Genomic DNA, 13,347 nt, shown 5'->3' with positions numbered 1-13,347 from the left:
CCCCTAGTCCAGGGACAATGGGAGGGATCTGTGCAGGGGAGGGGCTCCCTGGGAGAGGCAGGAAACCACAGTATCAGCTGGGAGGGGAAGAAAGAGGAGGAAAGGGAGAAAGTGAGAGGCCAAGTCCCTGCCCTGTGGGGCCCACGTGATCCTGCAGATAGAAGAGCTCCAGCCCTGAAGACAGACACCTCAGTGCTCTAGAGAAGGAGAAGGAGACAGAGCAGACACAGCTCTGGGCTGCAGGCAGGGACAGCCTTAGTTTGGAGCCCAGCAGGGACACTTCCAGGGGCTGCCCTTGGGCTCTAGACAGGGAAGGCACAGCTCAGGAGGGGAAGGTAGAGATTCCTGGCAAGGACAGAGGTTCTCACACACAGTGGGCAGCACAGACTGATGGAGAGCCCCTCAGAAGCTCCCCACAGTGGGGGCAGCCCCTGGAAGGGGCTCCTGATCACAGGTGAGACACCAGCTCTGCTGGAGCCCAGGGGAGGAGAGGGAGCCTGGGGGATTCTGACCCAGACAAATCCAAGGGAATCAAGAAAAGGACCAGGAGGAAGGAGACCAGTCCCAGGGGGTCTGTCCCAGACAGTCTCTGCAGACCTGGCCAGGGGTGTCTATCCTGAGCCAGGGGCAAAGGGGAAGTAGCAGCTTGAGGTTATCAGTCTACATCCCTGCAACTCAGGGCAATGTCCAGCCCTGGAACTGAGCAACCTCTGAAGAGGCTAAGGGAGTCCTGACAGTCAGAAGAGACCAAGGTGTGGATCCCAGCTCTGATGGTTACTAGCTGTGGGACCTTGGACAGGTCACTTACCCCTCTTAGCTTGTGTTTACATGCAACACCACCTCCCCTAAGGGCTCTTTGGAAGCCAAACTCCCTCAGCTTTAAAATACACAGAGGGTTAAGTAGAAAATACCCTCCCTGGGTTGGGGCCAGAAGATCTGGGTTCAAATGTTGCCTTTGCCATTTCCTATTTAATATTTTCTCCCCTGTAAATTGAGGACATTTGATTCAGGGATCTCTCAGGTCCCATCATGGTCTAACGTCTGATTTCTCTCCTCAACCACCACACTTTATTGATTCCTTCAGTGTCTTCCTTCCACACTGGAAGCTTCTTTCTGAACCAAAGACATGGAGGACCTTAAAATGTGTCACAGACAAACCCTCAGATCCTCTGCAGAGACTGAGATTGACAGATTGGTGCACAAGGGCTTGAATCCCTTTCAAACATCCCCCTCTGAGCCCCCAGCAGACCCTGGGGCAGGCTTAGCAGCCCCCACCCTTAGCTTGGGCACAGCTCAGTGACCTGGGCCTGTCAGGGGATCAGGGAACCCTGCTGATCTCTGCCTCCTTCCTCCCCTCTCAGCCTCCATCCTCAGCTGCTGGATCCAGGCATCATCTGCTCAAGGTGCTCCTGTGACTGTTGTGCCAAGTCCTCCCTATGGGACAGTGGGCAGCAGTGTTATCTTGGACATCCGGGGCTTCTCAGGGGAGGCCATCAGCTATAATTGGTATAGAAGGACAAGAGAGAATTCTACCAGTATCGCTTTCTACTGTCCTTTTTCTGGAGAGCAGACCCCAGCAGACAACCGGGAGAAGGTGCTCCCCAATGGCTCCCTGCTCATCCCCAACCTCACCCTCAGTGACACTGATCTCTACATTGTATCCATTGCTGACTCTAGTACCACACTAATAGCAGAAGTACAATTGACAGTGTATGGTAAGTGCTGCCCTTCCCTTGGGTCATGCCTCACCCCAGTGCTCTCCCTCTGACTGGACTGAGAGCTCTCCCCTAAGCTCCCTATGCAGGGACCAGGAGAATCCAGAACAGGACCCATGCCCACAAAAAGTAGACCAAGGAGGTGAGAACCCCTACACCCAGAGCAGCCTGGTGTTGGGTCCCAGAGAGCACAGGAGAGCTCAGAGGTCCCGGGCAGTCAGTCTGTGGGAGGTAACTTCCTTCTTCCTCCCAGCTCTCCCAGCCACACTGGAACTAGGAGGGGCCCCTGAGGTCCCAGAATGGCGGCTGGCCCTCAGTGGTGCCCGAGGCAGGCAGCCTGTGCTGAAGCTCACCTGCCCCAAGACACTTAAAATACAATGGGGTGGGGCAGCTGGGTGGCACAGTGGATAGAGCACCGGCCCTGGATTCAGGAGTACCTGAGTTCAAATCCGGCCTCAGACACTTGACACTTACTAGCTGTGTGACCCTGGGCAAGTCACTTAACCCCCATTGCCCCGCAAAAAAAAAAAAAATACAATGGGACAAGGGGGCGGGGGTCGCTAGCGCTTGGGATAGTCTTTACTCCCGCCCAAGGGCCAGAAGCCTGGCTGCCCCGGTGCCCAGGACCATGTGGATGTCTGTTCATCCTGAGGCCCCCAGGGCTGGGAGAGGGACCTGGATTACCTCCATTTTCTAGAGGAAAGGCCAAGACAGAGGGGCCCAGACTTCTCTGAAGGACAAAGGAGCCCAGCTCCTGCTGAGGTCTCAGATGGATGAGGGGACAAATTCCATGTGGGGAGCAAAGGGGTCACTGGGGGCTCCAACAGGGACAACTTTCCCACCAAGAAGAGCTTTCCAGTTGGGAATGGGTTAATAAGACCTCCCATTTATATAGGGCCTAAAGCTGTGTAAAGTGCTTGATGTATCATATTTCATTGGACTTCTACAAAGCCCCTGTGATATAGGTGCTAATTTGTTGTAAATGAAGAAAATGAGACTGAGAAAGATTCAGTGACTTGACCAGAGTCATACAGCTGGACAATAGATGAGGCAGGATTCAAATTCGGGCCTCCCCAACCTCCACATCCACCATTCGATCCCCTGCAGGCCCTAGATGCTTCCCACCACTGAGGGTCACCTCAAGAGATAGTGACCCCCCCAGCTCTGGGAGTCTTCAAGCACAGACTAGATGACCATTTGTGAGGGATGTTGGAGTAGGGATCCCTCATCAGGCCAGGGTAGGACAAGATGACCTCTGAGTTTCAGAAGCAAAGAATCCCAGATGCCTTTGGGGGATTCCTAGGCCCGAAGTTGTGATGTCTGTGGGGTGGGTGACAGCCTAGGACACCTGGGGCTTTCTTGCATGGTGGGCATTCTGGGAATTGTCCTGTGCATCTGTCTGTGGTGAGGGACGTAAAGGTAAGTTCACAGGATTTAAATCTGGGTTGAGATAGATCATCTCACCTACAATGCATCATTTTATAGCTTGGGAAATTCATGTCCAGACAAGAGAAGGGACTTGTCCAATTTTCCACTGCTATCAAGAGACAGGGTCAGGATTCTAATCAAGGTCTCTGGATTCAAAACCGACAGGTCTTTCTGTTTCAGCGCACTGCCTTGCAGGGAGAGGGACATAAGGATGGTATTTAAGGACAATTCTATGGGCACAGTGATATGAAGGATGAATCAGAAAGGTGAGAAAAGAGAAGCAGAAACACTACTTGGAAAACTATTGCCAAAATTTGGAAAAGTGAAGGTGAGGGGGTCTGGAATAAGCAGATAGATGTGAGAGATGCTCTCCAAGTAGAATCAGTGCAAATAACCATAACATTAAGGAAACTATCCCAGCAATTGATTAGATGGGAGGTTTAAAGGAAAGAAAATGTCAAAGATGTTTTCCTTCCCAACAATGTGGGAAGGAAATCATGAGCTCAGAGTTTGACTATGTAGACATTGATGTGCTTGCCCAATATTCGGGTTTGCCCAATTGTTTGTCAGACACCTTGCAATGTGACCTTACTAAAGGGTACCCAAGCTCTGAGGAACAAAGGCCAAGTAGGTTTCATTGATCAACAAGCATTTCTTTAGTATTGGAGGAGTGCCAGGCTCTGTGCACAAGAACTAGGCACTTCATGTTGGAGACCCCTGAAAAACACTCAAGGTTCTTTTTCCCTTCTCTGTCCACAGCAGAAGGGAATGTCTCCTCACTCTCTGGAGGGGCTGTAGCTGGCATTGTGATTGGAGTCTTGGCTGCAGTGGCTCTCACTGGGACCCTAATCTATTTCCTGTTCTTCAGAGACACTGGAAGGTAGAATGATGCTGCCTATGGTTGTCCCCCCTCCTAGTCTGTCTCCCAGAATAGGGGAGAGATAGTAACATGGTCTTCTGCATCTTGTACCCTCTTCTAGACCTGGTCTACCTCCCTTCTCCAAAGTCCTCCTTTTCAGCACTATTTCCCTTGGGTGGCCTCCTCTGGACTTTCATTCTCTCCCATCCCTCACACTTGTTTGTCTCTTAGAAACAGCTGTTCACTTCCCCACTGGGGAGGTGACTAGACCTAACCATTTTTCTGAGACCCACCACCAAAGGAACAGAGGTCCAAGATGGTTCAGAGGGAAAGAATGGAGGGGGCAGTAAGAAGAAAGGAGATAGGGTGCTACACACAACTGTGAGAAAATAATAGGTTTGGGGATGCCCAGGGGCCCCTGATCCCAAGAGGATTATATTAAGATTGATTCAGGGGGCAGCTAGATGTCACAGTGGATAGAGTACCGGCCCTGGAGTCAGGAGTATCTGAGTTCAAATCTGGCCTCAGACACTTAACACTTACTAACTGTGTGACCCTGGGCAAGTCACTTAACCCCAGTTGCCTCACTAAAAAAAATTATTAAAAAAAAGATTGATTGGATTGACTTTGCTGATTGGTTCACTTGGAATTAACTTGATTGGAACCATACCTACCTGAAGGCCTGGACCTCAGGGGGTGTGTTTTCTGAACTCTGACATGGGGCATGTTCTGCTCATGGACCACCCTCAAGTCCAGTGAATCAATGGATTTGGGTGATGCTAGCCAATTAGCTTAAAGCAGTGTGTAAGGACTGCCTCTCATCAGGACTGCAGGGAGCTTCCAGCCAGGGAGGCAGGGAGACTTCCTTTTTTGGCCTGAGACTCATGAATGGAAGCATCTTTTTCTCTCTGCTCCCCAAGATCCTAGCTAGGCTTCCCTAACTTTAAGGGAAATGTGCTCTATATTTACTAATATCTAATATACTTCAATAAATGCTTAATGCCCCCAAACTGGTGGTAAAGCTTCTAATTTATAAGTAGCAATATATTAGAAGCCCCAGCTAATTTTCCCCAAACTTGGGACAGAAATAAGGTCAACACAAATAGTTTTATTCACCATACAACCTAGTGAGAAAGAAAGTGAAGGGAAAGAGCACTGAAGCAGATCCAGACTCCACGGACAAACTAAGTAGAAGAGTAATGGTACCTATGGGCAAAGAAACGAATATTTAGGAGGTTGTATTGAGCATTAAGACATGAAGCTTGAGGATATCCAAAGACAAGTCTTGACTTTGTTCCAACTGTCCCTTCTACAACACAGAACTCTTTTACTTCACTTGGGAATGTCAGTCCCACATGTCTGTTCTTTCTTAAGGGCCAGCAAACACCACCTTCCAGAGGAGACCCATTCAGCACTCAAACTTGGTGAGTAAAAGCACCAACCAATAAAACCAGTACCTAATGGTGGCCTTGGGAGATCAGACTCCAAACACAGTCTCCTTCATTTCAAGGAGAACCTATGAGCTGTCCTTCTAAGGATGGCCAATTCCTTTTGCTTTTATGTGATAGGAAGACCATTAATACAGTTTAAAATGGATTGAAAGGAGGACTATTTTTAAGAATTGAGTTTTGTGAGGATTCATGGTCTTCCTTTCTGCTTGTTAAGGGCTAAAATTCTAGCTAAACTGTCTAAAATATCTAATGAGTGGTCGCCAATAAATTATAAGCTTTAGCAAGAGTTAGACTATTAAGCATTTATTAAGGAGAATAAGAATTTGGTAAAGAGAGAGAAAGGCCTAGATTCCTATCTATTAAAGGGAGAGCACATTTCTAGCTCCGCTCTCCACCCGAGTCCAGAGGAAAGAGCCCGAGACTGAGCGCCAGTCTCTTCCTTCCTCCTCCCACTAGCTGGCGTCACTTCCTGATGCCAAAGAAAAGCCACAATGCCTCTGAGGCATTTTCCTCATGGTGGAGCTCTCCACAGCAAGTCTCCAGTAGGTGGCATCATTCCAATCATTACATGCTCCTATGCTCACATTTTGACTCTATACTTAACACCTGTGTGACCCTGGGAAAATATCCCTCTGCTACAATTCCCTATCCATGTAGAGAGAGGACTAGAGGAGCTGTCTCAGTCATCACTTCCACCTCGATATCTTAGGCTCAAATGCAAGATGGCTTTCAAGCACAAGATCAGAGATACTATGCATTTTTTTTTATTTTTACCATAGGCTGCCATGGCCAAAGAACTCATCCCCCAAATGGCCAATCTACTGAGCATGAGCCTCTCTAGACTTAGTGATAGAAACCCTTCCAGAATAGTGGAACCTTGAAGCACTACCCTCCCAGTGGAGCATTCTTTAGGACCTCTGGGTCACCTCCTTGCCTTGATGAGCTACCAGAGACAACTGTTGTGATCAAAATGATTTATTCCTTGCCCTCATTGAGCTCAGACTCTCCTGGAGCTTTTACATTCTCTGCAACAAGACAGATTCAGAGATGAGCGGCAGTGATAAGATGGCGCCCTTGTAGAGCCAGACTCTAGAAGGCTGACTTTTTTTGTGGGGCAATGAGGATTAAGTGACTTGCCCAGGGTCACACAGCTAGTAAGTGTCAAGGCTGGATTTGAACTCAGGTCCTCCTGAATCCAGGACCAGTGCTTTATCCACTGTACCACCTAGCTGCCCCCTAGCAGACTGACTTTTAAAATCAAACACCTTGAAGGCTTAACACACCTGAGCATGCATGTCCCAACATGAAATCTTAGAGCCCCAGAACCTCATAACCCTGAATGACAAAGACCCTGGGATTTCTTCACTGGGCATTTTCTCTGGCTGTCCTCAGTGCCTGGAACATTCTCCCTCTTCTCTTCCCCTCCTGGATTCCTGGCTTCCTTTGGGTCCCAGCTAATGTTTCTTCCACAAGAAGCTTTTGCTGATTCCCCTTAACACTGGTGCCTTCCAGGGGCAGCTAGGTGGCACAGTGGATAAAGCACCGGCCCTGGATTCGGGAGGACCTGAGTTCAAATCTGTCCTCAGACACTTGACACTTACTAGCTGTGTGACCCTGGGCAAGTCACTTAACCCCCATTGCCTGGCAAAAGCAAAGACAAAAACAAAAACAAAAGAAACACTGGTACCTTGCCTCTGGTGATTATCTCTCCAGTTTATCCTGCCTAGGTCTTGTCTGTAAATTCTCTTATCCTTTAGACTATAATCTCCTTGAGAGCATAAATTGTCTTCTACTTTTCCCTTTATGCCCAATGCTTATCATAGTCTCTGCCAAATAATAGGTACCAAATGTAGGCTATTGACTCATTCTGTGGGGAAGGTGAGGGGGGTAAGGAATTCTCATCTGTTTGATGAATGAGTAGGGGAGGATTCAATCCTTCATGGAATTCAGGGTCAAGATACACCAAGTAATTCTTCTGTCTGGGTTTCTCTCCCTCCAGGTGAGGATGCCACCATGTATGAAAACACTGCTTTCCCCAAAGGCTCAGCTCTGCCTGCACAGGTACGGACAGAAGGTCTCCTTTAATCACTTTCAGTACTTTGGGGTGTCTGTCAGGGAGTGGGAAGGGGCCCCTTTGTGCACATCTGGAGGTTCTCCCTGGCCCTCAGCCTTAGGCATTAGATATTCCTGAGAGATTGCAGGATCACTGGGGCACCCTGATGAGCGAGAGAGTATCTGAAGGAGGGTCAAAAGAAGGGTGAGCATTTCCTTGGTCCCACAGGGCACAATAGGGAGCAAGGAATGGAATTTGTGTAGGTCAATTGAGGCTTGATGTCAGGAAATCTTCCCAGTAATGACATACTAAGTCTTATCTCCCCACCACTCCCATCTCTCCTCTCAAACACAATACTCTTGTTCAAGACATCATCATAACAGTCCTGGATTATTGCAACAGCTTTTTCATTGGTGAAACAAGTTCCAGGGTCTCCTCTCTCCTCCACCCAGCTGGCAAACATATACCTAAGGCCCAGGTTTGACCAAGGGCCTTCCTGAATCAAGAAGGTTCAATGGCTCCCTATTGCCAGGAAAAGAAACTGTAACCAACCCTTTTTTGTTTGTTTGTTTGATCCCATTTCATTCCACACCATTTCATTGGTGTGGGGGTGTCCCATTCTCAACATTGACAGGTAGCCTCTAGTCTTAGAGTTCTCCTAGCCATTGAAACTTTAAGGGACTCGCCCACCTTCTTAAGGCCAGTTTGTGTCTTTGGCCAGACCTGATATCTGCTCCTTCTGACTTGCAGGCCAAATCTTTACCCATTACTTCCTGTTCCTTGGATGATCCTTAGGTCAGTGTTTCCAGGTTTATTACCTTTTATTGTCCTTCCTGAAGTCAAAGGTTCAGCCTAATTAGCCCCTCTATTGTTGCAAGGAAGCCACCTTCCACCTGCCCTCTCTGGGCCTCTGTTCAGGCTCTGTCCCAGGCCTGGAAGGGGCTCCCTCCTCACTGCCATCTCAGGGAATCCTGACCCTCCTGCTTAGTTCAGCTCAAGTGCCAGCCCCAGCAGGAGCCTGCCCAGCTCCTTCCTGTTACCAGTGCCCTCCCTCTGCTCATCCTTCTGTACATGTTTGGTCTATGATTGTCTGTTCACTATTGGCTTCCTCTGCATAGAGTATTACCTTGATGAATTCAAGACTGTCTCATTCTTCTCTGTTCATCCCATGAATGAAGGAATGAAGGGAAAAAAGTCTTCCCTGCAGGGAATGATTACTGTTCCAATCATATTCATTGCTTACTGTGTGACAGTCGGTCTGCTAAATGAAGAATTTACTAATACATATAAAAGTGCTCATTATCCTCAAGGAGATGATGTTTAAATTGAGAGATGTTCCACACATAGAGAATCAGTGGCCACAAAAGGGCATTTTGTTTGGGGAAATTACAGAGATGGCGAAGGGAATCAGAAGTCAGGGCAAAATTGAGTATAGTTCTAGAAAGCAGGAGAGGAAGGAGGGTTAGGCTGAGCAACTCCAGGTTGGGAGTTCCAGGAGTAAAAGGGTCAAGTCCTGGTGGGCTTGTTTTGTGGATCAATCATGAGGAACAGTTTGGGAAGGAAGTGACTCATGGCTGGAGCCCAGGCCTTGTGTGGTGGGTCGCTGCTGAGGCACCTACCACTCAGGACAGAGAGGGTCTTATATCAGGAGCTCCAGGCAGGAAAAGAAGTCTTTCCAGGATTTATGATCCAATGTTAGGCACACAGTAGGTGATAAGTAAATATTTGGTGAATGGATGCATGTGGAATGGGCTACCTAGCCTGTGGTGTCCTGTTCCATACTGGAAGTCTCTAAGAGAGACTGGATGACCACTTGTCACATGAGTTATAGAGGACAAAGGAATTAGGGTTTAGGTCACACTAGATGTTCTTTTAAGTTCCTTCTAACTCAGGGGATATATGTCTATGAGATGTCCAAGACCCTTTCTAATTATCACCTGTAATAAGGTTCCTTCTTTTTTTTTTTTTTGTGGGGCTATGGGGGTTAAGTGACTTGCCCAGGGTCACACAGCTAGTAAATGTCAAGTGTCTGAGACCGGATTTGAACTTAGGTACTCCTGAATCCAGGGCCAGTGCTCTATCCACTGCACCACTAGCTGCCTCCAGGTTCCTTCTTTATCAAGCATTCTCTCTCCTAAATTCCTTTCCGATTCTGGCTTTTGGAAGTTCTTAATAGCTGTTGTTTCCCCCTCCACAGGGCCTGGGCTCCTCCACTGCTTTTCCTGAAGTCCCATCTGAAGGTCCCTATCAGGTATGTGCACAAGAGGAGTCCAGGCCTCCATCATGGACCAAGGCAAGGGTAAAAATGCAGGTCGAGGATGAACTTTTTGTTGTTTATGGGAGAGAGAACAGGAACCAGGCCAGGATGGAGAGAAGCAGGGATGGGGTTTGAAGAGGGAAGAGTCCTCCTAGTCCCGATCTCTATTCTGGATGCCACTGACATCTCTTCTTTCTATTCCTAGGCATTGAATACCTTCACCTTGGATGTGTATGACAGGATTGAGCCCTTGAAGAAACCTCAAACCTAAGGAAGAGAAGAAAGTCCCGAAGACTGTTGGGACAGCCTTTCTGTTTCCCTTCATAAAGGAGGGTTCAGAAACATCTCTCAGGGACAAAACTGAGACATGAGAGTCAATGGGAAAAACCAACTGGGTGAGAAAGCAAAAGTGTACCTGGGCTGCTTAGAAGGCAAAACATCCTGTAGAATGGATTTGGGTCTATACTGTGTTGTTCCCCAAGGGCTTCACAATTTTGAATCCTCTATATTTTCATGTCTTCTTTATCACCTTGATCCAGGAAAAAGACCTTTTGGAAACTTCCATGTTTATTCCTACAGGTCAAAGGTGTAGATGATCCATCAAATCTGAATGATCCTAAGATGTTGAGATTCTCAGAGTTGAAGAATCCATGTTCTTGTCTCCTGAGGTTCTATGGAACTAGGAATCTTTGGCTCTAGAAAACATGATCTCAAGGATTGCACAGGTTATTTGGGTCCACCAGAGGCAGAAAAGGCTGATGGCAGTGGAAATCCCAACAATGTATGAAGAAATCAGTCCCTTCACAGTAAATACCTTTGCTAACAATAAGTATCTTTCTGTCTGATTACTAATGGGGAGCACAATGGTAAGAGTTCATGAGGCAGTGCTAGAAGCCTTCAGCTATACTCCTGAAAGAAAATAGTTAGCAGCTGCCTTCTTGTGCACCAAATCATGAGTGGGAGAGGAAGTTGGTGAGTGGCTACACTATCAGGTAGGTATCTTAAAGGAATCAAGGACAGAATCAAAGGAGTCCTGAGTACATAAATATTTATAGCAGCACTTATTGTTGGAGCAAAGAACTAGAAACAAACTGGGCATTCACCCATAGAACATGGATTAGCAAACTGTGGCATAAGAAGATCACGGAATTTTCTTGTGTCATAAAAAAGTGAATTTGATGGATTCAGACAGATATGGAGGGAATTATAGCAACTGATGCAGAGAAAAGAGAGCTGAACAGGAAGACCAATTCATAGAGTGGTCACAAGAGCAAAAGGGATGAAGATATCCAGAAGACCTCAGAACTTTAGTCACTGAGTGGCCAATCATGACTTCAAAGATGTCTGATGAAATGAACCTCCCACTCCTTGGACAGAGGGGCAATAGCCCTTGGGAAATGGACATCAGGGGTCCATTTGAGATAAAGGGATACACAGGCATCCAGTCTTAGCCTCACAGTGCAGAGAGAAGAGGAGAGAGAGGGGCCCATCATAAATTTATCCTTAATGACACTGCAACACTCAAAACTCCTATACCCAAAGGCCCTGCCCTTCCAAGGCACCCTATTGAAAGCCTTTTAGGCAAATGGAGTAGGAGGTGGTGTCCTCTCTCAGCCATAACTGAGTCCCATAACTTAGCCTGGGCAATGACTGAGGCAGAGGAACATAGAACACTGGGTACAAAAGACCTACATTTGGATACCAGCTTTTCTGTTTCCTCTCTGTGGCTCCTGGGCAAATCACTACTGTCTTTGACCCCCTTTCTTACACTGCTAAATGGGATTGTAGGACTAGATAACTCTATTGGGGTTGTGACCCTGTGGGCCCTAGCACAGCAGACCTTCCTATCTTCTGCTTTCTCCCCCATGACACTATCCATCCATTTCTTCCTCTACCATCCCCTTTTCCTTTTGTCTTCAATGTTTTCCAACATCAGTCTTTCTCAATGAGTCATCTCTTCTCATTATATGGCCAAAGTATGTGTTTCAGTTTTGGCAATAAACCTTCCAGTGAATAACCTGAATTAATTTCTTTAAGTGTTGACTGATTTGATCTATTTTCTGTCCAAAGGGTCACTCAAAATTTCTTTCTAACCCCCAAATTTAAAAGCATTGATTCCACAGTGCTCAGCTTTCATTGGAGTCCAACTCTTACAGTGGTGCAGTGTTAATTTTTTTTTGGCTGGGCAATGAGGGTGTCAAGTGTCTGAGGCTGGCTTTGAACTTGGGGCCTCCAGAATCCAGAGCTAGTGCTTTATCTACTATGCTACCTAGCTGCCCCTGATGCAGTGTTATTTTTTAATAAAAACATAACTTTGAGTATATGGACATTTGTTGGCAAAGTAATAGTTTTCTTTTTTAGTGTGTTGTCCAGATTTCATAGCTTGCCTTTCAAGGAGCAAGTATCTTTTAATTTAATGGCTATTGTCACCATCTCTAGTGATCTTGGAGTCCAAGAATATAAAATCTGACATTGTTTCCATTTCTTCTTTTACTATTTTCCAGGAAGTGATAGGATTAGTTGTCATGATCTTTGTTTTTTTTTTTCCATGTTAAGCATCAAGTCAGCTTTTACTCTCACCTTTTTCACCATCATAAAAGGGCTTCTTAATTCTTCATTTTCTGAGTGATATTGTCTGCACATGTAAGATTGTTGACATTTATCCATTCAACCTTAATTCCAGCTCTTGATTTGTCTAGCCTGACGTTTTCCATGTTTTACTCTGTTTATAAGTTAAATAAATAAGGTGACAATATACAACTTTGTGGTACTCCTTTTACCATGTTAAACCATTCAGTTGTTCCATGTTCAGTTCTAACTCTTGCTTCTTGACCCACATACAGGCTCCTAAAAAGACAAGAATATGATCTGGTACTCCCATCTCTTTGAGGACTTAGAACATTTTGATGTGATACACACCCAAAAGCTTTAGGGTAGTCAATGAAGCAGAAGGAGGTTTTCTGGAATGCGCTTGCTTTTTAATAAGGCATCAAAGGTTGGCAATTTTGTGTCTAGGTCCTCTACCTCTTTTTTTTTTTGGCATTCTCTACTTCTTTGAAAACCAGGCTGCTCTTCTGATAATTTTCAGTTCGCATATTGTTGAAGCCTAGCTTGCAGAATCTTAAGCATAACTTTCCTGGTGTGAGAAATGAGCACAATTGTTTGGTGACACTACAAGGGAAGAAATCTCTAGTCTTTTTTGTCCCCTTTCATGCACCCCAATCATGTGTGTCCCTTTCATTTATGTATTCATTTATCTATTCACTTATTTACTTACTCACTCATTTATTTATTTGTTTAATCATTCATCAATCTATCATCTATCTACCCATTTATTTATTTATTTATTTACTTATCTACATATTCAGCCATGCATTCTATTCATTTATTTATTTGTTCATTTACTCATTTATTTATCTATTTATTCATTGATTTGCTTATTTATTTGTGTATCTCTATCTATTCATATATTTATTTATTCATTTATTTATCAATTGGTCCACTCATTTATTTATTTAACTGTTCATTCATTCATTTATCTATTCATCAATTTATTTATTCATCTATTCATTCATTCATCTATC

At 45.8% G+C, this 13,347-nt stretch overlaps 1 protein-coding gene across 1 annotated transcript; it reads left to right on the top strand.

Annotated features, from left to right (window-relative positions):
• The first annotated feature begins 290 nt into the window (after positions 1 to 290).
• Positions 291 to 10,586, top strand: LOC122748880 (carcinoembryonic antigen-related cell adhesion molecule 4-like). The gene is made up of 7 exons (XM_043994913.1): positions 291 to 454; positions 1,362 to 1,715; positions 3,903 to 4,023; positions 5,377 to 5,426; positions 7,453 to 7,514; positions 9,704 to 9,757; positions 9,969 to 10,586. The coding sequence occupies exons 1-7, from the start codon at positions 391 to 393 to the stop codon at positions 10,032 to 10,034; spliced, it is 771 nt and encodes a 256-aa protein (XP_043850848.1). The 5' UTR covers positions 291 to 390; the 3' UTR covers positions 10,035 to 10,586.
• The last annotated feature ends 2,761 nt before the right edge of the window (positions 10,587 to 13,347 follow it).

Source organism: Dromiciops gliroides, chromosome 3 (genome assembly GCF_019393635.1).
Source record: "Dromiciops gliroides isolate mDroGli1 chromosome 3, mDroGli1.pri, whole genome shotgun sequence".
In the NCBI taxonomy this organism is placed as follows: Eukaryota; Metazoa; Chordata; class Mammalia; order Microbiotheria; family Microbiotheriidae; genus Dromiciops; species Dromiciops gliroides.
This window is presented reverse-complemented; position numbering and strand designations above follow the sequence as displayed.